This window comes from Theropithecus gelada, chromosome 1 (genome assembly GCF_003255815.1).
Source record: "Theropithecus gelada isolate Dixy chromosome 1, Tgel_1.0, whole genome shotgun sequence".
Taxonomy (NCBI): Eukaryota; Metazoa; Chordata; class Mammalia; order Primates; family Cercopithecidae; genus Theropithecus; species Theropithecus gelada.
Genome location: NC_037668.1, coordinates 52,732,920 through 52,760,615, shown reverse-complemented (window position 1 = coordinate 52,760,615; position 27,696 = coordinate 52,732,920). Strand labels below are relative to the sequence as shown.

The window sequence follows — 27,696 nt, the reverse complement described above, 5'->3', positions numbered from 1 at the left end:
TAGCTGGGTGTGGTGGTGCACACCTGTAATCCCAGCTACTTGGGAAGCTGAGGCAGAATTACTTGAACCCCTGGGGGGAAGTTGCAGTGAGCTGAGATCGTGTGACTGCACCCCAGCCTGGGCGACAGAGGGAGACTCTGTCTCAAAAAATATATATATTAAAAAAAAAGAAGAAAAAGTAAAGTAGGAAAACATATCAGCAGCCTGCCAACAGACTCCCCTGGCCTCGCTGAGGGCCAGTGTTCTGGGAGGCAGATCTGAATTCCAGTCCTAGTTCACCCACTGGCAGGCTGGTGCCCTTGGACAGGTCACTTCTCTGGGGCTTAGTTTCTTCCTTTATAAAATGAGATCAAATCCCATGTTCTACGAGTTTGTGCTCTGGCGTCGGACAGATCTGGGTTCTACCACTGCCAGCTCTGTGATCTTGTAGCTTCAGTCTCGTCATCTCTGACATGGAGATAACAGTGACTCTCTCACTGGGTTGTTAGGGTTTAAAGGAGATAATGTATATGAAATGTTAGCAAACAAGTGTTAGCTACCCTGATTTCCGGTTTCAGAGTTCCGTGGTCCAAGTTTACGCCACAGGCAGCAATGTTGTATGTTGGGCTGTGGTGTGGCAACACTTCAGCATTCACTGCATGCACAGCTTGCAGAAGAGAAGGCCAAAGGAGACTTAAGAAGGCTCTTCAAACACTTGAAAGACTGGCATGTAGGTCGAGCATGGTGGCTCAGGCCTGTGATTCCAGTAGTTTGGGAGGCCGAGACGGGTGGATCATCTCAGTTTGGGAGTTTGATACTAGCCTGACCAACATGGTGAAACCCTGTCTCTACTAAAAAATAAATACAAAAATTAGCTGGGCATGGTGGCGGGTGCCTGTAATCCCAGCTACTCGGGTGGCTGAGGCAGGAGAATTGCTTGAACCCGGGAAGCGGAGGTTGCAGTGAGCTAAGATTGTACCGCTGCACTCCAGCCTGAGAGACAAGAGTGGAACTCCATCTCAAACAAACAAAACAAATAACAAAAACTGGCAAGCAGAAGAAAAATGTTTTTTCTCTACGCTTCTCTAAAGAATTTAACTAGGCCCAGGGGAGGTGCAGTTTAAATTTCTAACAATCTCAACTCCCTGCCAAATGGAATGAGCTACTTCATATGGCAATAGTGAGTCCCCTGTCTTTGGAGGCATTCAAACAAAAGCCAGATGGCCATTTATCAACAATCCATGTAAAACACTGTATGAAATAAAACCTACCTACCTAAGATCTCTTCCAATTCAGATTTTATTAAAGAATTTCTAAGGTCTTTGTGATGAGACATTTAGGCTAAGTTTCAAGAAATCAAGTTAAAATCAGTATGTGGGTTCATCTGCGATAAAAATATTTGTTTTGCTTTTACAGTTTCCTCATTTGGCTGTTGGATTTTAAGAAAAAGCATCCAAGAAAAACAAGGCCTGTTCAAAAACAAGACAACTTCCTTTCACTGTTGCCTGCCTTTGTACGTGAGAAACGCTCATGACCGCAAAGTCTCCTTATGTACAATAAAACAAGGTCAGAGACAGATTTGATATTAAAAAATAAAAAACTAAAAACTTAGTTTAAGAGTCAATTTAATAAGTTTAAAATAAATGTTTAGTTTCATTAGGATGATGCTATCAATATTTTCTTGGTTACAGACACATTATTAAAGTTTTGGGTTAATTTTATTGACAATTCTTAAGATTCTTCCTCATGCTTAATAAAGTATGCTACCCAGTTAACTCTTGTCTACATGAGCAAAGCAGATAGTACAAAACAGGAAAATTACAAATCACTGATCCTTAGTCCTTGTGGGAATCATGCTTTTATCCCAGCAGTTTTACAAGGTGGCTGGCATTCCCTGAGCATATTCTGAATTGCACTGTGGGGAAAGAGGTTGTGCTCAGTTGTAGGGTGGGGGGATGCACTGCCTGAGGATTAAAAAACTAGTTCTGTGACCGTGAGGAAGTTACTTAAATTTCCATGGTCCGGGTTCCCTCCTGTGTGAAAGAGAAGGTAGACTTCAACCTCTAAGATCTTCTCCAATTTTCACATTTTATGGACTTTTGTAGAAAAAACATCAGGAGTTCGTGTGGGATGACAGCAAGTTATTTCTTTGAGAAGAGTCTTGATGGCCAGGCAATATTCACAGCATAGAGACTGTCAGATGACGACACTAGCATGGAAAAGAGACCCACACATTTAAATCACCCAGCAAATATTCTGAAGGCTAATTGTAGCACGTTATGAAAGACATTTCAAACTGTGGTTCTGAAGAGCGTATCCCATCTTGCAGAGGTGGGGAGCCTGTGGGGACAAGAGTTCTGAAGAGGAAGAGACAACCAGAGTTTCCAGTAGCTAATGTTTGTCATTCTAGTTGACCGTGCCGGTCTATTAGGCTAGTGGTTCAGTATACAGATGAAATGAAACATGGAACCCGGTTTATTATCAGAACAACTACAAAGAAATTGTCCCCTGTGTAAGACCGGAGTGTCAAATCTCTCTCCTTTCCTCCTCTCTCCTTCAACGGTGGGTGTGGAGTGACTGTGCGTCCCACCAGAACCACGTGTCATGGCTGAGTCATATCCTCCTGCCCTTGGAATGGGAGGCACAACGGAAGAGCTTCCCACGGAAGGGACGTGGAGAGCCTGGTGCCTGGACCATGGTGCTTCTCTCTTCCAACACGTCCACTCACACCTTGGGAGACCCTCAAAAGCCACTCAAACACTACATGTTCACAAAATTTTTGGTAAAAGTAAATACCAATTATAGTGAGGAAGAATTTTGACCATGAAATATTTTAAAAACTAAAAAATGTTTATATTTCATTTAACATTTGACACAGAAGAGACCACATCTGAATTAACACATTAAATCTTCAGAGCACTTTCATTGTGGTTTTGGACCTCAGATATGACAAATACTTATACTGACAAATCCATAATTTCTTTTGTAATTTCTTTTTATTTTTACAAATTATGCCATGATAAAATTTGACAAAAATTATTCATGTGAAAGTTTGCTTTAACGTTTTATAAGTTAATCAAGTGAATACCACAGTAGATTTTTGGTTGTTGTTTAAATAGGGTGTTCTCGTGATTTTAGTATTACACAACTTTAAGCTGAGACTACACTCAGAAATAAGTTTAGAAAACGGCATTAAAAAAGATTGGGAGTGAGCAGTAAAAAAACAAACAAACCCAAGCAGGGATGTTGTGCTGTGGGAAATCGGATGTTTTCACTGCCATAAGTCTTCAGTGCGGCCAAACTTAAAAACCAGCCCTCTGTGAATAAAACAAGAAATACCACATGACTCCCTGAATTTGAGAAAAGAATATGTGAGATTTCGAGAATGGTGTGAAACAAGCAACAAAGAATTGATGAGTTGTAGAAGAAAGTTTGGTACGAAACGTATCAAAACAGAAACTGATTCTAAGGTAGTGAATTCTTCCATTATGTTCAACTGTGCTATTAACCACCATATTCCCAACAACCTTAACTTTCGAGTACTGAAGACACATGTGACTTTTAAAAAGTTAACCAGTGTTTACTATGTAACCATTATATGTCTGAATTTTTTTTTTTTTTTTTTTTTTTTTTGAGACGGAGTCTCGCTCTGTCACCAGGCTAGAGTACAATGGTGCGATCTCGGCTCACTGCAAGCTCCGTCCCCCAGGTTCACGCCATTCTCCTGCCTCTGCCTCCCAAGTAGCTGGGACTACAGGCACCCGCCACCACGCCCAGCTAATTTTTTTTGTATTTTTAGTAGAGATGGGGTTTCACTGTGTTAGCCAGGATGGTCTTGATCTCCTGACTTTGTGATCCACCCGTCTCGGCCTCCCAAAGTGCTGGGATTACAGGCGTGAGCCACCGTGCCCGGCCCTACAGGTCTGATTTTATCAAATTCATTCAACAAACTGTTTTGGTGCCAGGGCTATAAAATAAGATACAAAGCCACTGCCCTCAAATTGCTCTCATTCTTGCTAACGCGATGTGGTAAGCATGGGGGTGGTTGGGGAAGGAGACTTACATACCAAGTATTAAGGGGGCACAGAAACACAGAATTCAGTTGCCCTGAATAAGTTAGAAAAGGATTTACAGAGGTGGTAATATTTGAGATGGGCTTTTGTGGAAAAACAGGAGTTTGAATGGGAGATTGGTAGGAACAAGACCTAGCGGGATGATGAAGGCAGGTGTTCTGGGGACAGGAAACAGTACATCAAAGGCGAAAGAGGCATAAAAAAGCATGGGGCTTCCAGAAAAGCCCAGGAGACTGGTATGACAGGAATTTGCCCTCACAGAGCTTAAGTCCAGGGCAAGCTTGTCCAACCCGCAAAGCACAGGCCATATGTGGCCCAGGACGGCTTTGAATGTGGCCCAACACAAATTCGTAAACGTTCTTAAAACATTATGAGATTTTGTGATTTTTTTTTTAAAGCTCATCAGCTATTGTTGGTGTATTCTATGAGTGCCTCAAGACAATTCTTCCAATATGGCCCAGGGAAGTCAAAAAATTGGACACCCCTGGTCTAGGGTTTAGGTGAGGGAATGTCTACAGTTGTCCTCAAGGCTTCAATTTAAGAGGCAAGAGGGCAACTATATGCATAAAATGATACCTGAGGTGTTAACAGAACAAGGAGGAATCTGGCCATGTTTAGGAGATGAGTAGGCAGGGAATGGACACAGCCAGGCTTTGGGAAGCCAACTGCCGAGGGCGGCAAATTACCCACAGGTGCCTTAGATGAGCCAGAGTGCAGATGCCTGCCTGCATGCTCTACGGGGCAGCTGGCGCACAGTCCCAGGCACCAAATGAAATGGGAGCTATGAGCCAGACATGGCGGCTCACGCCTGTAATCCCAGCACTTTGGGAAGCCAAGGTGGGTGGATCGCTTGAGCCCAGGAGTTTGAGACCAGCCTGGGCAACAGGCAAAACCCCGTCTCTACAAAAAATACAAAAATTAGTCAGGCATGGTGGCATGTGCCTGTAATCCCAGATCTCTGCTCTTCTAGTTAATATCGGATCTACTGCTGTAACAAAGAAAAACTGAAGTTGGTTATTAGAGGCCTCTACTGTCCAAATAGCTTAAAAGAGACGCTGTAACTTCAGAATACTCGTCACAAGATATGAACTCCAATCTGAAGAGTTTCTTGGGCAAGAGCCAAGGACCAGTCCCTCCTATACTGTCAGATGGTCACCTCTGGTACTGACATCTGTCCACTCTGACTTCTGAAATAGTAATTCTATGCTGCTGCTGAGTACCATTCTGTTACGAATCAGAATGGCAGGCATCCCCAATGTTGGTACTAAAGCCAAGTGGGAGGTGTTAGTTATGGTGGCAAATCTTTTTTTTTTTTTTTTGAGATGAAGTCTCACTCTGTCACCCAGGCTGGAGTGCAGTGGCTCGATCTTGGCTCACTGCAACCTCCACCTCCCAAGTTCAAGAGATTCTCCTGCCTCAGCCTCCCAAGTAGCTGGGACTACAGGCACGCACCACCATGCCCAGCTAATTTTTTGTATTTTTAGTAGAGACGGGGTTTCACTATGTTTGCCAGGCTGGTCTTGAACTCCTGACCTCGTGATCCACCTGCCTTGGCCTCCCAAAGTGCTGGGATTACAGGCATGAGCCACCGTGCCTGGCCAAGGGGGCAAATTTTTCATGAATGGCAGGTTAGTGCCATCCCCTTGGTGATGAGTAAATTCTCACTGTTAGTTCACATGAGAGGTTGTTTACAGGAGGCTGGTACCTCCTCTTCCTCCCTCTCTTGCTTCATGTGATATGCTGGCTCCCACTTTGCCTTCTGCCATGACTGGAAGCTTCCTGCAGAAGCAGATGCTAATGCTTCCTGTTCAGCCTGCAGAACCATGAGCTAAAATAAACCTGTTTTCTTTCTAAATTACCCAGCCTCAGGTACCCCTAAATAGCAATGCAAATGGACTATAACGACAGGCAATCTGCTACAACCACTCTGCTAACTGTGTCCATTACCTGGAGTTCGATTTGCTTATAGGATACAAGGTATAACCCAAAGAGGCTGTGCATCTTGTCACATCTAAGTTTACATTTTTCTTATTTCCAAACTGATTTTACAAAATAGCAAAAATGGTGATGGAATAGAATAGGTGTGAATATCAACTGGTGGCTCATTCTGAAGAGCAACTATTAGTATTTCAAGAGGGCTTCAGAAGACATGGGATTTTTGTTTCTTTTTCGGAGGTGGGTGGGAAGGGAAGGGGAAGGAAAAGTCCTATAATATATATCAGATTCCTAGCCTTTTTTTGGATTAGCCACTTCTTTGAAAATCTGATGAAAGCCACAGACTCTTTCCAGAAATATGCAAAACACCAATTTCCTGCATATGAAAATATCTGGTGAGTTCTCACCTTCAGAAGGCTACTGACAGAATAAAGGTTAAGAACTCCTGGCTGGGCATGGTGGCTCATGCCCATAATCCCAGCACTTTGGGAGACCGAGGCGGGTGGATCATGAGGTCAGGAGATCACGACCATCCTGGCTAACCCGGTGAAACCCCGTCTCTACTAAAAATACAAAAAATTAGCTGGGCAAGGTGGCGGGTGCCTGTAATCCCAGTTACTCGGGAGCTGAGGCCGGAGAATCACTTGAACCCGGCAGGCAGAGATTGCAGGGAGCCGAGATCACACCACTGCACTCCAGCCTGGGCAACAGAGCGAGACTCCCATCTTTTTTTTTGTTATTTAAAAAAAAAGAACTCCTGATGCAGGCCGGGCGCAGTGGCTCACACCTGTAATCCCAGAACTTTGGGAGACCGAGGTGGGCAGATCACAAGATCAGGAGATCAAGACCATCTTGGCCAACATGGTGAAACGCTGTCTCTACTGAAAATACAAAAAAAATAGCCAGGCGTGGTGGTGTGTGCCTGTAGTCCTAGCTGCTTGGGAGGCTGAGGCAGGAGAATTGCTTGAACCCAGGAGGCAGAGGTTGCAGTGAGCTGAGATCGTGCCATTGCACTCCAGCCTGGTGAGAGACTGAGACTCCGTCTCGAAAACAAACAAACAAACAAACAAAAAACAAAAAACAACAAAGCTCCTGATGCAGAGGATTAAGAGCTGTTGAGCTATTTTGTTTGTAGGGTTTTTCGGCCAGTGACGGGGGTAGGTTATGGGGGCTGGAGGGGGTGGGTAGTGGTTGGAGGAACAGTATGGGTAAAGGGCAGGCCCTAAATTTCTAGGAAAGATGAACATCAGAGATTATTGATAAAAGCCTTGAAGTTTTTAGAGGTTTTCATCATCTTTTCATTTGTAATTGAAAGGGAAGGATAAAAAATGGGCTTTTCCTCCACACCTCAAATCTCACAAATTCTACAATATCAAGGACAGACTATAAAATATATCAGAAACCAAAATTTAAGGATAAATGGTTTTAGGCAGGCTTTCATTTAAAGCAACTGTTAGAGATCTAAGTTTAAAATGAACATCATCAGTGTTATGTAACTAAATCTTCATGAATCATAGTTACTCACTCATTAAAAGGGGGCGTGGTAGCAATCTTAAAAATTAATATATGCTCCTAAGGTTGGCAGCAAACCAACTCATCTATTTAAAATATCCTTTTCAACCTTACTCTTCATGTTTTATGAAAATATCATGGGGGAGGGGTATTGGATGAGTAATTAAGCAACTAAATATAGCAAATGATATAAAGAAAGCTATTTTTTTTAAAAAAAGGTAAGATAATGCAAAACAAACTTACCCAAAAAAGATGAAGGCATTCTGGAAAAATACAGCAATTCCAGGGTATACTATGTCTTTTTCTGTAAAAAATAATTGCAGTGTTCAGAAGGTTATGATCTCAAAACATTTAGATTCAGATATATTGGCAAATACCAGTTTTCCTGCCTGGAAGAATTGATTTTTCTTGGAATCAGGGTTGGCTTGAGTATTAAAATGACATAATGTGTGACAGAGTCTAGCATGGCTTTAGTAAATGATAGCTCCCTTCGTTCATTTAACAAACATTTACTGGGGGCATACAGCATGCTGGCCCTATTTAATGCTGAGGATACTGCAATAAACAAAACAGGTACAATTTTTTTTGCCCTCATGGAACCAGAGAACATACTGAATAAAAAGAAGATAAAATAATGCAGGAAAGGTACAGAAGTGTAGTGTGACATCGGACACAGGTGGCCAGGAAGACCCCATGAGAAGGTGACACTGGAGCAAGGACACGCAGGAAGTGAGGGCAGAAGCCATGCACACGCCCTGAGGGAGCATGCCAGTGTATTACAGGAACAGCCACATAGGCACAAGAGGGAAGAGCCGGAAAAGGGTAAAGAAAGAGGGCAGCTGGGCGGTGGAGATCTGGCTGTCACAGTGAGGACTCTGATTTTTACTCTGAGTGAGATGAGAAGCCACTGGGTTGAGAGCAAAAAAGTGATCTGAGCTGACATATTTTAAAAGGATCTCTCTGGCTGCTGTGCTGAGGGTAGATTAAAGGAGGCAAGAGAGGAAACAGAAGCCAGTTAGGAGGCTCTTCCAGGAAATCAGGTGAGAAATTATGATGGATTGAACCAGGGTGGTAGCAATGGAGGATGGTAAATGGTGGTTAGACTCAGGATATATTTTACAGCACAGTCAACAGGATCTGCAGATAGACTGGATGCGGGGCATGGGAGGAAGACAAGTGTCATCTTTGACAGGCCTTCACCATCTACGGCTTTTGGCCTAAACACATGGAAAGATAGAGTAGCCAGCCATTAACTAAGATTGGAAGGACTGCTGGAGCAACATTTTTTTCTGACTGTATCTAGAAATGAAGTTGAAATTCTCATAAATTTCTACCGGAATTGTCAATGACTGCTCACTGACAGAGGCACAATAAATAGGTGAACTGTCAAATTTTTCTCATTTCAGAACAGCTTTGGTTAATCTGATTAACATAACAGATGGTTTGCATAGGTCTTCACCACCATTTCTCGTTAAATAACCATTACCACTACAGTGGCTTCTAAAAATGTTATAAAGCCAACTTTATAAAATTATAGATCTGCTAATAATTCTCAAAACATAACCTTGCTCCAGAAGTTTTCAAGAAAATAGCCTAAAATTATGAGATACAAGACATTCCGGTTAAAAGGGGCTCTGTATTAATAGTTGTATCTGGGAAAGAGTTATCAGTAATTTCATTTTCTTCTTTTGAGTTCTTTTACATTCTTAGTTTTCTATAATGAACAAGTATTATGCAATTCCTATGATTAAAAAGGTAATTTTTTTCCCTTTTTTTTAATTTGTTTTGTTTGAGAGGGTCACCCTCTGTTGCCCAGGCTGCAGTGCAGTGGCATGATCGCAGCTCACTGCAACCTCTACCTCCCGGGTTCAAGAGAGTCTCGTGCCTCAGCCTTCCAGGTAGCTGGGATTACAAGTGTGTGCCACCATGCCCAGGTAATTTTTGTATTTTTAGTAGAGACAAGGTTTTGTCATGTTGGCCAGACTGGTCTCAAACTCCTGGTCTCAAGTGATCTGCTTGCCTCAGCCTCCCAAAGTGCTGGGATTACAGGCGTGACCCACTGCACCAACCACATTTTAAAATATATATATGGCTAGGCGTGGTGGCTTACTCCTGTAATCCCAGCACTTTGGGAGGCCAAAGCAGGTGGATCACCTGAGGTCAGGAGTTCAAGACCAGCCTGGCCAACATGGCAAAACCCTGTCTCTACTAAAAATACAAAAATTAGCTGGGCGTGGTGGCGGGCGCCTGTAATCCCAGCTACTTGGGAGGCTGAAGCAGGAGAATCGCTTGAACCTGGGAGGCGGAGGTTGCAGTGAGCTGAGATTGCATCACTGCACTCTAGCCTGGGCAACAAATTTATTTATAGATACATATAAAACAGATTTTATAGCAGCAAAAGAACAACTTACAATATCATGTTAAATGCAACTGGGCGATAAAAATTATAATAACTAAAAACATAAGAAAACAGAACAAAAGAAATAAACCAAAATATTTAAGAGTGCTGAAATTACTATTACTTATTTTTCTTTTCTTTCTTTTCTTTTCTCTTTTTTTTTTTTTTTGAGATGGAGTCTTGCTCTGTCGCCCAGGCTGGAGTGCAGTGGCGCGATCTTGGCTTACTGCAAGCTCCGCCTCCAGGGTTCACGCCATTCTCCTGCCTCAGCCTCCTGAGTAGCTGGGACTAAAGGCGCCCACCACCATGCCCGGCTAGTTTTTTGTATTTTTAGTAGAGACAGGGTTTCACCGTGTTAACCAGGATGGTCTCAATCTCCTGACCTCGTGATCCACCTGCCTCAGCCTCCCAAAGTGCTGGGATTACAGGCGTGAGCCACCGCGCCCAGCCTTTCTTTTCTCTTTTTTTGAGACAAGGTCTCACTTTGTCACCCAGGCTGGAGTACAGTGGCACGATCATGGCTCACTGCAATCTCCGCCTCCCAGGCTCAGATGATCCTCTCACTTCAGTCTCCTGAGTAGCTGGGACCACAGGTGCACGCCTCCATACTCGGCTAAATATTTATTATTTGTAGAGATGAGGTCTCCCTATGCTGTCCAAGCTGGTCTCAAAATCCTGGCCTCACGCAATAGTCCCTCCTTGGCCTCCTGAAGTGCTGGGATTGCACTGCACCCACCCTCTTTTATTTTCTACAATTTTGGGAACATGAATAATAAATTACACAGGGCTAGGCCTAGGGGTTCACACCTGTAATCCCAGAACTTTGGGAAGCTGAGACAGGCAGATCACTTGAGCCCGGGAGTTTGAGACCAGCCTGGACAACATGGTGAAGCCCCATCTCTACAAAAAATACAAAAAACTAGCAGGGCTTGGTGGTATGCGCCCATCGTCTCAGCTACTCAGGAGGCTGAGGTGGGGGGATTGCTTGAGCCTGGGAGGTGGAGGTTGCAGTGAGCTGAGATTGTGCCACTGCATTCCAGTCTGGGTGACACAGCAAGACCCTATCTCAATAAATAAATAAATAAATAAATAAATAATAATACAAATATTTGGAAATATCTATTACTCCTGTCTATCAGATTAAATAATTTTAATAAAAATTTAGGAAACATTATTTTAATCGAAAAGTTACACTGGGCCGGGCGCGGTGGCTCAAGCCTGTAATCCCAGCACTTTGGGAGGCCGAGGCGGGTGGATCACGAGGTCAGGAGATCGAGACTATCCTGGCTAACGTGGTGAAACCCCGTCTCTACTAAAAATACAAAAAACTAGCCGGGCGTGGTGGCGGGCGCCTGTAGTCTCAGCTACTTGGGAGGCTGAGGCGGGAGAATGGCGTGAACCCGGGAGGCGGAGCTTGCAGTGAGCCGAGATCACGCCACTGCACTCCAGCCTGGGAGCACAGCGAGACTCCGTCTCAAAAAAAAAAAAAAAAAAAAAGAAAAGTTACACTGTACTCAAGTAAGTGTTAAAATATGAGCTAAACAGGCTGGGCGCGGTGGCTCACGCCTGTAATCCCAGCACTTTGGGAGGCCAAGGCAGGCAGATCATGATCAGGAGATCGAGACCATCCTGGCTAACACAGTGAAACCCCATCTCTACTAAAAATACAAAAAAAAAATTAGCCAAGAATGGTGGCGGGCACCTGTAGTCCCAGCGACCCGGGAGGCTGAGGCAGGAGAATGGCACGAACCTGGGAGGCGGAGCTTGCAGTGCCAAGATCGCACCACTGCACTCCAGCCTGGGTGATAGAGCGAGACTCTGTCTCAAAAAAAAAAAAAAAAAAAAAAAAAAAGAAAAAAAAAGAGCTAAATATATATAACCTGGTCCAGTTTTTATAAATCATTAATACTGTATTTTTACTACAACAGCCACAGCAATTTCACCTGAACCATTAAATGGGTTTTCTATTTTCCTATGGTCCCTCAAGGTGAAATTTCTCCCAGGGTCTAACAGTACACCTTTTCCTGAGCTTGCCTTAAACTGGCCTTATATAGCAGAACTATATTAAATGTTAGTTTACTTTTTTGTCTAAAAGGAGATGACATCATATTACCAGGGAGGCTTAACTGAATAAATCTCAATTCTGCGATGTTACAGCTTTGCACAGATATTCTGAAAGTCAGAACTTGTTAGGCCAAGCTTGAGGCCACGAGTTCAAGGCCAGCCTCAGCAACATAGCAAGATCCCATTCTCTACAAAAAATGAAAACATTAGCTGGGTATGGTCGTATGTGCCTGTGGCCCTAGCTACCTGGGAAGCTGAGGTGGGAGGATGGCTTGAGTCCAGGAGGTTGAGGCCGCAGTGGGCCATGATCATGCCACTGTACTCCAGCCTGGATGACAATAAGACTCTTGTCTCTTCAAAAGAAACATCTGCTAACTAGATAGATAACATATATGTTCTGCTTTTGAGATTTTTGGAAGCCAAAGAGAGCTGTCTCATCCCTTCTAGGCTCTGGATAAGAAGAAAAAAGACTGAAGAAAGGAACACTAAAAATATACAAGACAAACAAAACCAAACACTGTCGGTGGGGGGGGGGGGTCCCAGATATAAATGCATTGCTAGCAGTTGGCCCATCTATAGGAAAAAAAATAACTAACTTTAATGCAAAATTCCAGTATTCCACTGAAGTAAGTTGTATCCTATGTTTTCTCTTACCTTTAGCAACATAACCTCCAAAAAGAATCCACATAGATGCAATCAGAGATCCAAAGGCCAACATGAAACCAATGAATAGCCAAATGCGAGCACCTTGAAAGAAATAATATTTTACCAGAATTGTTTCGCGTAGGGCAGTAAAATTAACTTTCAAAAATAAAACCCAAACAGAAAAAAAAAAGTGCAGCTGCCATTAAAGTCTAATGTAAGAACAGTGGAAGATGCACTAAACATCTTCATCAGTGTGGCTGTTGGCCTTTTTCTTCTTGGTTGGCCTAATAAATTTTTTAAAATTATTTATTAGTCTGTGTAAGTGCATATACTTACTTCCCCAACTGCCTACACCAAGAAAACCTATACTCAACCTTCCTGTAAAACATCTCATAAAATCTGTTTCACCATATTTAGAGGCTCATTCTCCATATGCTTTTATATGGAGCATGCTTCCACATTTTTAAAGTCCTCCTCTGCCAGGCACCATGGCTCACACCTGTAATCCCAGCAATTTGGGAGGCCAAGACAGGCAGATCACGAGGTCAGGAGACTGAGACCATCCTGACTAACACGGTGAAACCCCATCTCTACTAAAAATATAAAAAATTAGCTGGGTGTTGTGTCGGGCGCCTGTAGTCCCAGCTACTTGGGAGGCTCAGGCAGGAGAATGGCCTGAACCTGGGAGGCGGAGCTTGCAGTGAGCCGAGATCCCGCCACTACACTCCAGGCTGGGCAACAGAGCGAGACTCTGTCTCAAAAAATAAATAAATTAATTAATTAATAAAGTCCTCCAAGAGTACTTTCAAACAGTAACACAGATATACAGTAAAAAATTCATATTCAGTGATATACAAATCTCAAAGCTACCATATTTCACTTTCAGGGAAGTCAGGCAGCAAAATAAATTCAAATTTACATGACCAGAACTTAGGAAGATGCATTAAAATTATGTTAACAGAGGAGGACAGCCAACTTTCCAATCACATTAACATGTTTATGAAAATTTGCTATAAATAATAAATGGAGTCATGACTGCCTAAAATGAATTCTGATAGGGCCTCTTTAATTAACACAAATACATGTTAATAAAAACACTGCCTACGGCTCAATAAAGCACAGCAAATAGAATGTTATATATTAATTCCCAATTTCAAGCCCAAAACATAAAACAATAGATTCAAAATAAGCTGTTACTCATAGATATATTAAAACAAATAGAAAAGTGGTACTTCCATGTGAAATTCTCATCTTAAGGATTTAAGCATGTATAATAAGATGCTGTTTGCACCTATTTACCTGTTTGACCCAGACAACCTTCACTGTAACTATCACCTCGGACTTGTCCATTTGATACTGCATTAATCCTGTATAAACAAAATAAAACCAAGAAATCAGGGTCCATGACACCAATTACCAGAAACAATAATCAACAGTTTCTCAAATTTAAGGTTAGGCTTCAAAGTCTTTTTTTTAAGATACAGGGTCTCACTCTGTTGCTCAAGCTAGAATACAGTGGCACAACCATGGCTTACTGTAGCCTTGAACTCCTGGGCTCAAGAGATCCTCCCACTTCACCCTCCTGAGTAGCTGGGATTACAGGTGTGCGCCACCACAGCCAGCTAATTTTTAAAAATTTTTTGTAGAGATGAGGTCTCGCTATGTTGCTCAGGCTAGTCTCAAACTCCTGACCTCTACATATCCTCCTTGCCTTGACCTCCCAAAGTGCCACCACACCTGGCTCATAGGCCTTCAGTTCTTGAGTAAAGAGTTCATATGACTGGTCTCTTCAACCAGATACTCTCCAGAGCAGTGGTCATGGGCCCTAGACTAGCAGAATCAGCATTACTTGGCAACCTATTTGACAAGAAAATTCTCTGGCCCTAACCCAAACCTAGCAAAGCAGACATTCTGGGCATGAGGCCCAGAAATCTGAGTTCTAACAAGTCTTTCAGGTGAGTCTGGATTGTTAAAATTTGGGAATGAGGCCAGGCGTGGTGGTTCATGCCTGTAACCCCAGCACTTTGGGAGGCTGAGACAGGCAGATCACCTGAGGTCAGGAGTTCGAGATCAGCCTAACCACCATGGAAAGACCCCATCTCTACTAAAAATACAGAATCAGCTGGGCGTGGTGGCGCATGCCTGTGATCCCAGCTACTTGGGAGGCTGAGGCAGGAGAACTACTTGAACCTGGGATCTCGACTGCGGTGAGTCGAGATCGTGCCATTGCGATTCAGCCTGGGTGACAAGAGCAAAACTCTGTCTCTTTAAAAAAAAAAAAAAAAAAAAAAAAAGGAATGAAATTCTCAAAATTTTCTTTTGGTAAGATATGAACAGGTAAAAAGATAATTTCGCTTGCTTCTGATTTTCCATTTGTATATATCAGACATGACATGTACTCATGTATGGCAATGGCAGAGGGAGAAAATGGGCCCTAGATAATCCAAATATTTCTTAAAATTGACTTTGGAATACATTTTTTGTGCTAATTTTGTACTAACATCAAATGTTTGGAGAAATAACTATATTTCAAACAACATAATAACTTTTTGCTCTGAAAATATTATTGAATAGAGACTCAAGTGTAAAATCTTGTTTTTTTAATCCTTGATACAGGCTCTAAACATAAGAGTGTTTTACCAACTTTTCATAGCGTACCACTCTAAAGTGAGATAGGCTTGCTTTCTTTAGAAGTATCCTTTGAAACATTCCAAATGTCATGGGCAAACGTTCACAATACATCAAGTTAAAGTTACAAAACACTATACCTATGATACATATACCCATTTAGTTGTGTGTGTCTAACACTAGAATATAAGCTTCATGAGGACAGGAGCCATTGTCTGTCTTGTTTCTCATTTTCATTCTCAATGCCTAGCACAAGGCTAGGGGTTTCGCACATAGTAGGTGCTCAATAAATGTGTTTAGGTCAGGCCTGGTAGCTTGCACCAGTAATCCCAGCACTTTGGAAGGCTGAGGTAGGAGGACTGCTTGAGCCCGGGACTTTGAGACCAGCCTGGGCAACATAGTCAGACCTTGTCTCTACGGGAAAAAAAAAAAAAAGTGTTGAATATAGGAATCCTAGTTTTTTTCACAGTAATGTCTTAATTTATTCATACAAAGCTAAGTTTCAGAATGATCAAAATACTCAATTATTTTCAGTGATCTCTATACAGTACTAAATTATTTTGTATATGAAATAAATATATTTAAAAACAGGCTTCATATTTAAAAGTAAAACACAAATAAATGTTCTTGGGTTACTGGTTCCTGGCTCTTGTTTTCCTTGCTGAGCCATCTGAATAAACTTCACAGCCCTCTGTGAGCCGCCACAATCTTGTCTTCACTATTAGGGACACTTTGGAATGAACAATCTCTGTTCTCTGCTATGACTATTTTTATGTATGTTCTCAGATTTACAGAAAAGTTACTAGTTAAATAATCTTTTTCCTGAAGCATCTAGTATTTGTCAACATGATGCTCTGTAACTGGGGGCTGTAAGTGTGCTCCTGGTGTTGGGGTGTAGCTGATCTGGGCACTCTCAACGGATCATGAGCTCAGGAGATCGAGACCATCCTGGCTAACATGGTGAAACCCCCTCTCTACTAAAAATACAAAAAAAATTAGCTGGGTGTGGTGGCGGGCGCCTGTAGTCCCAGCTACTCGGGAGGCTGAGTCAGGAGAATAGTGTGAACCCGGAAGGCGGAGCTTGCAGGGAGCCGAGCCACTGCACTCCAGCCTGGGAGACAGAGTCAGACCCCCTCTTAAAAAAAAAAAAAAAAAAATTCTAACGGCATCATTATTACAGTAAAATAAATTGCAACAAAATGGAAAGAACTAGAAATAGCTGCATAATGGCTGAGCTTCAAAGAGAAAGACCACAGCCCTTTGCTATCAGTGGCTTCTGAAGTCAGACCTTTACTTCTGAGAATGAATAACTACTCTGGCAATGACCCCATGCCACGCACAGTCAAACTGGCTGCCCTTAGCCACTTGCTTTATTCTGAAAATACAAGTTACTGTGTTTACACTTAAGTAACTGTAGCATAATTTAAAAATGTGTATAATTTTCAACTTGGATCACCTGGAAGCCTGGAAGAGATGACTCTACAACCTAAATTAAAAGTCTACAGAAGGCTGGGCATGGTGGCTCACGCTTGTAATCCCAGCACTTTGGGAGGTCAAGGCAAATGGATCACCTGAGAGGTCACGAGTTCCAGACCAGCCTGGCCAACATGGCAAAACCCTGTCTCTACCAAAAATACGAAAATTAGCTGGGCACAGTGGTGGTCGTCTGTAATCCCAGTTACTCGGGAGGCTGAGGCAGGAAAATTGCTTGAACTTGGGAGGCAGAGGTTGCAGTAAGCCAAGATCACGCCACTACACTCCAGCCTGGGCAACAGAGTAAGAGTCCATCTCAAAAAAAAAAAAAAAAAGATCTACAGAAAGCTCATGGACAATGGTAGAGGTCAGGACAGGGGCTATACAGGTGTGGTGGAAGTGCTGATTGAGAACGTTCTGGGGTGATGTTTTAAATCGTGATCTAGGTGCTGTTTACATGGGTGTATACGTAATTAAAAATTTGTTGAGATGTATATATGACTTGTGCACTTTATGTATCTCAATAAATGCCTTTTTTTTTTTTTTTGAGACAGTCTCACTCTGTCTCCTGGGCTGGAGTCCAGTGCCACGATCTTGGTTCACTGTAATCTCTGCCTCTCAGATTCAAGCGATTCCCCACCTCAGCCTCCCGAGTAGCTGGGACCACAGGCGTGCACCACCATGTCAGCTGATTTTTGTAGAGACAGGGTCTCTCCATGTTGGTTAGGCTGGTCTTGAACTCCTGACCTCAGGTGATCCGCCCATCTTGGCCTCCCAAAGCACTGGGATTACAGGTGTGAGCCACCATGCCTAGCCAGAACGCATTTTATATTACATTTTTTAAGTTATTAAGGCAGAGAGGCACAGTGACTCACACCTGTCATCCAGCACTTCAGGAGGCCAAGGCAGGAGAATCACTTGAGACCAGGAGTTCAAGAACAGCCTGGGCAACATAGTGAGATCCTGTCTTTACAAAAAAAGAAAACTCTTTTAAAAAAATAGCTGAGTGTGGTGGTGTGTGCAAGCAGTCCTAGCTACTGGGGAGGCTGAGGCCAGAGGACTGCTTAAGCCCAGGATTTTGAGACGGCAGTGAGTTATGATCATGCCACTGCACTCCAGCCCGGGTGACAAAGTGAGGCCCTACTTCTAAAACATTTTTTTTTTTTAATTTAAAAAGGAAAACCTGATTCTTCTGTAGTTCCTAGGCACGATGATTGGGTGTTCATGTGCATGTATGAGATGTGCCTCCCTCAAACCTTGTTCTTACATCAGTACCTTACCCGTCTAACATGGAAAAAAAAAAAAAAAAAAAAAAAAAGAATACCCACAAAAAAAGCTATCCCCTAAAAAAAAAAAAAAAAAAAAAAAAAAAAAAAAAAGGAAGGCCCACAGAGAGAGCTGATCCCTAAAGGACGCATTTATAATCAAGGAAACAAAAAAAGGCCCTTAGAAATTGAAACATGAGAACTGAAATGCAAAAATGTTTAACAGATTGGAATACAGAATAAAAAGATAGATGAGAATTCTAAGAAAATGTATCAGCCAGGTGTGGTGACTCACACCTGTAATCCCAGCATTTTGGGAGGCCAAGACGGGTGGATCACTTGAGGTCAGGAGTTTAAGACCAGCCTGGCCAACATGGTGAAACTGTCTCTACAAAAAATACAAAAACCAGTCAGGCATGGTGGTGCATGCCTGTAATCTCAGCTACTTGGGGAGGCTGAGGCAGGAGAATCAACTGAGCCTGGGAGGCAGAGGTTGCAGTGAACAGAGATCATGCCACTGCACTCCAGCCTGGGCGACAGAACAAAACTCCATCTCAAAAAAATAAATAAATAAACTAAAATAAATACTTTTTTCTTTTAAATTTATTGAGACGGAGTCTCCCTCTGTCGCCCAGGCTGGAGTGCAGTGGTGTGATCTTGGCCTATGGCAACCTCTGCTGCCCAGGTTGAAGTGATTCTTGTGTCTCAGTCTCCCAAGTAGCTGGGACTATGCGACACCGCGCCTGGCTAATTTATTTTTATTTTTTATTTTTTTTTGAAACAAGAGTCTAGTGGTATGATCTCTGCTCACTGCAACCTCCACCTTCCGGGTTCAGGCCGGGCGATTCTCCCGCCTCAGCCTCCCGAGTAGCTGGGACCACAGGCACGTGCCACCACGCCTGGCTAATTTTTTGTATTTTTAGTAGAGACAGGGTTTCACTGTGTTAGCCAGGATGGACTCGTTCCCCTGACCTTGTGATCTGCCTGCCTCGGTCTCCCAAAGTGCTGGGATTACAGGCATGAGCCATTGCACCTGGCCTTTTTAAAATTATTTTTAGTACAGAAGGGACTTCACCATGTGGGCCAGGCTGGTCTCAAACTCCTGACCTCAGGTGATCTATCCGCCTCGGCCTCCCAAAGTGTTGGGATTACAGGCGTGAGCCACCATGCCCGGCCAAAATAAATACTTCTTGTATCCAAAAAGAAAAAAAAAAAAGATGTGCTAACTGGAAAAAAAGTGGATTTAACCCTGATTAACAGGGGAGGGAAGCCCCATGGTGACAGTGCTGTAGCAGGCTTCCACAGTAATCAATTCATAACGAAACAGCCTGATATGGGCTTCTGGGATGTCAATTTCTAGAACAAAAGAGGTTATAATACATTGAAGAATATAATTGAGAATTTGGGAAAAAAAATAAAGATGTAGTAATAGTAGAAAATGCAAGAAAACAAAGAAAAGGCAGCTAGAAACTCTAGGAAAAACAAAAAATTGAACAAGGCTACTATAGTCCATATAGTAACTGTCCAAATTAGAACTGCAGCATTCAAGATGAAATGAATCCTAAAGAAAACATACATTCTTTCTACCAACAACCACCTGAAAAAAAAAAAACCCAATCAGAAACTCTAGGAAAGGTTGGGCGCAGTGGCTCACACCTGTAATCCTAGCACTGTGGGAGGCCAAGGCAGGTGGATTGCTTGAGCCCAGGATTTCAAGACCAGCCTGGCCAACATGGTGAGACCTCGTCTTAATTAAAGAAGAAGAAGAAGAAAAAAAAAAACTATAGGAAAAAACAATACTAAATAAGAAAGTCATAGCCCAAGTATGAAACAAACTAAACTATATTATGAATTTGAGAAACTGGTAAGAATACAAGAATATTTTCAAAATATATTGATAAATTTGAGAAGCACAGGGTCATGGTATTGAAACTTACACTATTTGGCACTGCAATGAATTTTACCAGTTTAAAAAATTTTTTCAACAGGAATGCTCCTATTAAAATCTAAGGTCATTTCATTCCTCTGCTCAAAAACCTTCTAATGGCTTCCATTACACTTACAATGAAAGTAAAGCTCTTGGCTGGGCACGGTGGCTCAAGCCTGTAACCCCAGCACTTTGGGAGGCCGAGGCAGGCTGATCACCTGAGGTGAGGAGTACGAGACCAGCCTGGCTAACGTGGTGAAACCCAGTTTCTACTAAAAATACAAAAAATAAGCCAGGTGTTGTGGCACACGCCTGTAATCCCAGCTACTCAGGAGGCTGAGGCAGGAGAATCGCTGGAATCCAGGAGGCAGAGGTTGCAGTGAGCCGAGACTGCACCATTGCATTCCAGCTTGAGCAACAAGAGCGAAACTCCGTCTTAAAAAAAAAGGGAAAAAAAAGTAAAGTTCTTATTTTTGTGACGGGGCCTCGCTCTATTACCCAGGCTGAAGTGCAGTGGCACAATCATGACTCACTGTAGCCTCGAATTCCCAGGCTCTGGCAATCCTCCCGCCTCAGCCTCCGGAGCAGCTGGGACCACAGGCATGCCCTACCAATTTTTGTATTTTGGCAGAGATGAAGTTTCACCATGTTGCCCACACTGGTCTCAAATTCCTGAGCTCAAGTGATCCATCCACCTCGGCCTCCCAAAGTGCTGGAATTACAGGCATGAGTCACTGCATCAGGCTGAAAATAAAGTTCTTATAATGCTTTTCAAGGCCCTATGCCATCTGCCCTTCTCCATCACTTCTCTGACCTCATCAATTTATCTCTTTTGATCTTGCTGCCACAGTTATACTGGTCTCCTTGCCGTAAAGCCTTTGTTCTTGCTGTTCCACCTGCCTGGAATGAATCTCTCTTACATATCCCCATCCCCTAGTCAGTTCTTTCATTTTAAGTCTTTACTCAAAGTCACCTTCTTAGTGAGACCTTCTCTGACTCTACTGAAAATTTCTGGCCGTGTGTGGTGGCTCACACCTGTAATCCTGGCACTTTGGGAGGTCGAGGTGGGAGGATCACTTGAGCCCAAGAGACCAATCTAAGCAATATGATGAGACATCCTCTCTATAAAATTTTTTTTTTTTAAATTTCTATCCCTCCTGTTGATATCCCATATCTCCTTTCTCTATTTTTTTCTCCTTTGCACTTATTTTAAATGCCAAAAAGACATGGATTTTTCCTGTTTTATTAACTACTGTATGTCCTGTACCTAGAGCAGAGTCTGGAATATAAAAGCTTAATAAATATTGTTGGAAGAATTATCCCTTAGACAAAATACACAGTTTCTGACTTAAATGTAAAGCTACTAAACCCTGGGGGTATAAAAATAAAAGGATAGCTGAGAGAAGCTGGGAGGGCTAGAGAGGTGGACAAGAACAAAGAGGACTGCTGATTTTCTGTGTAAGTCCATCTCTACTGTATGACTTTTAAATCATGTCCAGTATGTTAATCTGATAATATTTTGAATTTTAAACCTATGCAACTATATTTGAAACATTTTTATTTTGTGGCAATCTATGTAAGTAATGCCAATTATGATGACACTTACATTAGGAAGGCTATGGTTGCTATAACACCACAGGCATGGTATGAGTGGTTGAAATCTTTCATGGTGGGATAAATAACAGCTGCATCTATGATAATCCACCAGCCTGTAAAAAACTAAAACAAAGGTGACACCAATGAGAAATTACAGCAATTCTGTATCTCACTGGCTAAAAGACAGCAAGATATTTAAGTGAAGAGATCCCTTTCAATTAATTTCAAAAATGTTCTAGCTATTTCCCACATGTAATTTGCACATGGCCTAATAGCTGACTAGGTACCCTTAAATCTGACAGCAATTTATATTTATTAACGTAACTTTTCTCTAAGTCTACTTCAATCATTATTTAATTTTATGATAATAAAGTCTTGTAATCTAATTTGGTAAACTAGAAACCAGTTATCTTGTGGAGGGGGAAAGGAAAAAAGTAACTCAAATTCCAACTGACAGAAGTGTCCTGTTGATACATAAGCTTCCAGAGAAATATTCCCCAAAATCAAGAAAAAAGCATTCAAATTAATATGGAGAACAACTATTGTTCACAGAATTTTAGCTATCTTCTTGCTGTGAAATAATAGCTCTGAGGTTCTGCTTTTGATGAATTCCAGTGCAGTCTAAAGGTGGTTTCAGGTGTGATTTTAAATTCAATGTCAACACCAGATTACAATTTATTTGAATTTGGCTCTAGATATTTTCAAGGGCAAAGGTATAACAAAATAACCCCAAAACTTCAAATAGTTTTTTATCATCTGAGCAGAAATTTACAATAAACTTATCTTAACCAAATTCTGACAAGTAGCTTAGAAGATTTTTAGAGTAACCCCCTTTCCTATCCCCACACCAAACCTTGACTCAGTTAGCTCTGGGAACTGACATCTTCTGGCAATTACTTTAAAATAACAATTTTAGGCCGGGCGCGGTGGCTCAAGCCTGTAATCCCAGCACTTTGGGAGGCCGAGGCGGGTGGATCACAAGGTCAGGAGATCGAGACTATCCTGGCTAACATGGTGAAACCCCGTCTCTACTAAAAATACAAAAAAAACCTAGCCGGGCGCGGTAGCGGGCGCCTGTAGTCCCAGCTACTCGGGAGGCTGAGGCGGGAGAATGGCGTGAACCCGGGGGGCGGAGCTTGCAGTGAGCCGAGATCGCGCCACTGCACTCCAGCCTGGGAGACACAGTGAGACTCCGTCTCAAAAAAAAAAAAAAAAAAAAAAAAAAAAAAAAAAAAAAAAAAAAAAAATAACAATTTTAAGCTAGTCAAATTACTTTTATCAGGTTACAGACAGATCCATACTCGATTAATAACATTTTTAGTGGCTAACACAAGTACATACACCTTTCTTTCTACCCTCAATGTATTCAAGATATTTTCTTCATAGACTAAAAACTCAAAGCTTTTTGGCCAGGTGCAATGGCCTGTAATCTCAGGACCTTGGGAGGCCAAGGCCAGTGAATCACTTGAGCCCAGGAGTAGGAGACCAGCCTGGGCAACATGGAGAGACCCCCATCTCTACAAAAAAACACAAAAATTAGCCCAGTGTGGTGGCCCTTGCCCGTGGTCCAGGGTACTCCAGAGGCTGAGGTGGGAGGATCACCTGAGCCCGGGAGGTCGAGACTGCAATAAGCAGTGATTGCACCACTGCACTCCAGCCTGGGAGACAGAGTGAGACCCTGTCTTGAAAATAAATAAATATTAAAGCTTAAGAAAAAATGGCTTGGCACAGTGGCTCATGCCTGTAATCCCAACACCTTGGGAGGCCGAGGCAGGTGGATCACCTGAGGTTGGGAGTTCAAGACCAGCTTGACCAACACAGAGAAACCCCGTCTCTACTAAAACAAGCGTGAAACTCTGTCTCAAAAAAAAAAAATTTACTCTTTAGAGCCTATGACACCTTATGATCATAAAAAACTAACAGCAGATCCCTTGAGGGATCTGAAGTGTAAATAAAAATTTTATTCTGTAAATTACTTTTACACAATGTATTTTAATGAGTTTCCTTGTTTTTGCTTTTTTTTAAAAAAAATTCATGCTAATCTTCTCTATATCATTCCAATTTTAGTGTATCTGTTGCCAAAGCGAGCACTTTTTTTTCCTTAATGAGACTGAGAAGAAAGTTAACTGGATTATGGAGAAATGCAATCATATCTATTGACTGGTTTTGACCTGATTGCTTCTTAAACACTTCCTTGTACCTTAATGTACTCATTAAAAGGAGATAGAATCCATATAATGAACAAATGTTTTATTATGCTAGTTTTACCATGCAGAATAACCCAACCACTCTGTTAATCAAATTTTAAACCATAAACTCTTAAAGTGGAACTAACGGCTCTCCATAAACAACAAAATATCAACATGGTCAAAGTGGTCAAAGATAAAATAAATAGTACATATTTTAAAACATCCTGCAGAATTCAAAACCCATAAACACAAAACGCACCAAAAAATGAGGTCCAAATTATCAATGACACTTACTAGTACACCAGCAGCAATGGAAGCAATAGTATTGCGCTTTTCCCCCCAGTCAATGCATTCTGAGCATCTCAAGCCCTCTAGAAATCCAGACATTTTTTTCAGGTCACTTAAAAACAAACAAACAAATAATTAAATAAAGTACTTCAATTTACTTGCTTCAAACCTGAAAAATAATTAATAGCTCAGGAATAATTAAAGTGAAATTACAAATGCTTTATTTTGGTTCCACACACTTCTTCAGAATATTTGATTTAGTTTTTGATGAATTTCCACGTTATAACTTTGGAAAGTAATATCTGGATTCATTTAGTATCTTTTTTAATGTAAAAAATGGTTTGGGGACCGGGCGTGGTGGCTCATGCCTGTAATCCCAGCAATTTGGGAGGCAGTGGTAGGTGGGTCACCTGAGGTCAGGAGTTTGAGACCAGCCTGGCCAACATGGCAAAACCCCATCTCTACTAAAAATACAAAAATTAGCTGGGTGTGGTGGTGCATGTCTGTAATCCCAGCTACTTGGGAGGCTGAGGCAGGAGAATCGCTTGAACTTGGGAGGCGAAGGTTGCAGTGAGCCCAGATCGTGACACTGCACTCCAGCCTGGGCGACAGAGCAAGACTCTGTCTCAAAAATAATAATGAATAAATAGAAATCAATGATTTGGATATATTTAAGCAACATTAACAAAGGTGGGTCTCCAAATATTGAAAAAATTTTAACTACTGGTTGACCTCCTCCTAAAAATCTGTCACATCCCATTATTTCTAAGTAGGTATTGAATTAGTTTAGGTGGTACTTTTAATATCAGGTATATGATTACTAATCCACAAGAGCTCTTTTGTATCATTTTGATTCCAAACTTATTAGATGACTTTGATATTTACAGTCTAGGAGTACTAACATTAGTAGAGAGACAAGTGATAAACTGTGGCTCTACGTGGAAGTACAGATTCAAATGAAAAATAATTCTCTAATTTACATATTTTATCACAGAACGTGTGTTTCTTCACACCTAAATTAAGAAATTAAACACTGCACTGCAGTTCTTACCTCTACCCACATCATTTCCTTTCACTTCATTCACTTCACTGTTTTTCTTTCTGCAAGCCTGCCTTTTGGTGTCATTTCTATGTAAAGAACATCCACTTGATTTTAATATCCCTATCTCTGATCCTAAAGGGTGTTTCCAGCCAAAAAAATGCACAAAATTGTGATTAATATTAATTCAGATTACAAAAATCCAACTGCTATTTAAATATAGCAGACCCAAACTGTCTTTACAAATTACATAAAACACTCCTGTAAGCCGAGCTGTACAGACCTGACTTGAGACACAGCCATGTTATCTCTATTTCAGAGTATGAAAAAACCTGAAATACGTATAACTTAAGAACACCCTAATTCCTACAGCGAACTTGAGTCCCTTAAATTACTCTGCAGCCAGCAATTATAGTTGTCCAAAAATATGACACCCTAAAAAAGAGCAACGTCTCCCATTTTTAACTTCTTTCAAAAATTAAATATTAAAATACATGATTACAGCCAGTGCTAAGATGTCTTTGGGACAAGTTCAATTTAGGAAATTCACTCATTTGATTCTTCCCCGGGAAGAACTGCAATCCAGTGTTACTTTCGGTTCATCCCAATGGCCCCGCCCCGAATCCATTTTTCTTGCACGACGACTGGCACGCTCAAGCCAGACCCCGCCCTCCAAACTCTGGGAATTTTAGGTCTCGAGGGACGCGGCTGGAAGATGGGGGAGCCACCTTCAGCCCGGCCGCCCCTCGCTAAGGGAGCCGGACGGGCCACGCTCCTTTCTCGGAACTTCGGCCTGTCCAGCTGTAAAGTGGGGGACAGGGGGATTTCCAAGAATCCTGGGATGTCCTGGGGGAGGGCGCGGTCCCGTCTCCGTCTTGGCGGGTCTGGACGCGGTCGCCTTCTCCAGGAGCCGCAGGACCCAGGAGAGGAGAGGTCTGCAGGGGCTCAGCCCCGGTCTGCGGCTTCCCGGAGTGTGGCGGCAACGAGCCTGTGCTGTAGGCACCAACCCGTCAGACGGTCCCGGCTCCGAGGCCTCTCCAGCCTTGAAACCGCTCCTCTCCTGCCCCCATTCCCCGCCCGACACTTACGTCCAGCCCCGTCGTGCAGTGGTTCCGGAGCCCGGTGTAGCGCCGCGCGCAGCCGCCTCACTCCACCGGTTTCAGCCAAGAAAACAAAACGTCCACGGCCTCCAGACACCCGGATGCAGCAGTACCACCCCCGCGGCTCAGCCGCGCATGCGGACACGGGGCGGAGGGCGGGACGCCGGGTCCCGAGGGAGCCTCGCCCACCACGCCAACGCGTCTGCGCAGGCCCGGGCGCTCGCTGGCGGGGCTTTCCGCAGCTCTGGGATCACTGCTGGACGTCGGAAGTGCTAGCTTGGAGTACGCCCTTCGAGGGTAGGCGTGAGAAGTTGCTCTGTGTGCTGAGCTTTCTAAAGGAAGGCATCCGTTGGCCTTTGTACCCGTCTTGATTGAGGTGACGAGTGTTTTCTAGTACTGGGGTCGGCCCCCCAGCCGTCTCAGGTGTGGGTGGCAGGAAGAGTGCCGGGTCCCATGTGGTGCAAAAGTTGGGTTCCGGTTTGCAGCCACACAGCGCTACTCAGGACTTTTTAGTCTTGTTTATTTTCTCCGTGCCTGTTCCCGCCCCCTCGCAGTTCCACCTCTGGGAGAGGGGCGGGTTCAGCTCCAGGAGGCGGGGACTTCCCGGCTCGGTGTGGCTGGGGTGTCCCGTGGACCCCAGTCCCGGCGCGGTGACCCACTTATGGGACTTGGCCTTTCTTTGCTGTTTGTTTAAGGCAGGGTTTCTCAGCCTGGGCACTACTGACGTTTTGGGCCGGCTCATTCTGTCTGGGTTGGGAAGGGTAATGTCCCGTGCTGCTTAGAATGTGTAACTGCATCCCCCGTCTCTACCCGGTGGATGCAAGTAGCAGCCCCAGTGAACCAAAAATGTCCCCAGACTTTGCCAAATATCCTCCCCCTCGGGGAAGATCGCCTCGCTTGAGAACCACTGTTGGAGGAGAGCCTGGGTTTTCGGGAGGTGACCGTTTACAAAGGGGAGGACTGTAAGAAGCCGGAAGCAATGATGTGTTAGCTACGTGAACGACTTGTGGCCGGGCCGGCCCCTCTTCTGGAAGCCGTCAGTTTGGGTCTCGCGTCTGGGATCGCCGTCGAGGAGTCAGATCCAGCCCCAGAGAGGGAGCAGGGTCGAGGTGTCGTTGCAGAAGGCGCCACCGGAGGAAGCACGGGCAACGTGCGGTCTCCCTAGCGGAGGCACTCGCGATCCTGCAGCCGCCGGTCCGGGAGGTGCTCGGTACCCCTCCGTGGTGCCTGTCCGGTAGCTGGTCACTCTCGGGGGAAGGTCGTGCTACAGAAGGGCATTATGCGATCACACAGAGACGGCGTTGCTGCGGCTTTGACCCTATGGTGCACCCGAAAGAACACAGAGGGTGGAGGGAGAGATCCAGGAAGAGTCCCGGAGCAGAACCTCCTTTCACTTAAGTTAAAAAGGTGGGTCACTTGTTAAGAGCTACGCGCAGGTTCATCTGATTTAGATGTACGGCGGCAGTATATGAGTGGGATGGAAACCATGGTGACTGTTGTTTCCTTTGATGGATGAAACTTATATCCCTTTGGGTTTTTTGTTTGTTTGTTTTCGGTGGGGGGGCATTAACCGATTAGTAGATAA

At 43.3% G+C, this 27,696-nt stretch overlaps 3 protein-coding genes and 1 non-coding gene across 18 annotated transcripts in view; 3 read left to right on the top strand and 1 right to left on the bottom strand.

Moving 5' to 3' along the window:
- The window catches only part of LOC112624972 (RH-like protein), a 58,289-nt gene extending 54,992 nt beyond the window's left edge, over positions 1-3,297 (top strand). For 3 of the 11 annotated variants that reach the window (XM_025386190.1, XM_025386136.1, XM_025386126.1), the window contains one exon: positions 1,396-3,297. Coding sequence is in view for 7 of the 11 variants with exons in the window: in XM_025386136.1 (XP_025241921.1) it covers positions 1,396-1,562 (167 nt within the window). In the remaining 4 variants the exon portion in view is untranslated. The remainder of the gene's footprint in view (positions 1-1,395) is intronic. The other 8 variants (XM_025386171.1, XM_025386150.1, XM_025386197.1 and 5 more) reach the window with 4 other exon arrangements.
- Positions 1,588-26,259, bottom strand: TMEM50A (transmembrane protein 50A). 5 transcript variants are annotated; one of them, XM_025386255.1, is made up of 7 exons: positions 26,100-26,259; positions 23,979-24,084; positions 21,506-21,618; positions 13,906-13,973; positions 12,616-12,708; positions 7,739-7,803; positions 1,588-3,296 (listed from the first exon to the last, which is right to left on the bottom strand). In XM_025386255.1, the coding sequence occupies exons 2-6, from the start codon at positions 24,069-24,071 to the stop codon at positions 7,739-7,741; spliced, it is 432 nt and encodes a 143-aa protein (XP_025242040.1). In that variant the 5' UTR covers positions 24,072-24,084; positions 26,100-26,259; the 3' UTR covers positions 1,588-3,296. The 5 variants fall into 5 exon arrangements, with proteins under 5 accessions (XP_025242040.1, XP_025242026.1, XP_025242050.1 ...); XM_025386241.1 differs by having other exon boundaries at positions 7,743-7,803; XM_025386246.1 differs by lacking the exon at positions 26,100-26,259 and adding an exon at positions 25,740-26,096 and having other exon boundaries at positions 2,809-3,296; positions 7,743-7,803.
- On the top strand, positions 17,894-17,997 carry LOC112616420. The gene has a single exon (XR_003117634.1). It is a non-coding gene; the product is annotated as a small nucleolar RNA U13 (small nucleolar RNA).
- The window catches only part of RSRP1 (arginine and serine rich protein 1), a 28,392-nt gene continuing 26,954 nt past the window's right edge, over positions 26,259-27,696 (top strand). Inside the window, exon 1 of the mRNA XM_025386229.1 lies at positions 26,259-27,518. The gene's annotated coding sequence lies outside the window, so the exon portion shown is untranslated. The remainder of the gene's footprint in view (positions 27,519-27,696) is intronic.

Coding starts and splice junctions, on each gene's coding strand:
- TMEM50A (XM_025386241.1), bottom strand. CDS start 24,071: ATGTCTGGATTTCTAGAGGGCTTGAGATGCTCAGAATGCATTGACTGG. Junction 7,804..12,615: donor TGGAGGTTATGTTGCTAAAG/GTAAGAGAAAAC, acceptor TATTTTTTACAG/AAAAAGACATAGTATACCCT. Junction 3,297..7,742: donor AATGCCTTCATCTTTTTTGG/GTAAGTTTGTTT, acceptor TTTTATTCACAG/AGGGCTGGTTTTTAAGTTTG.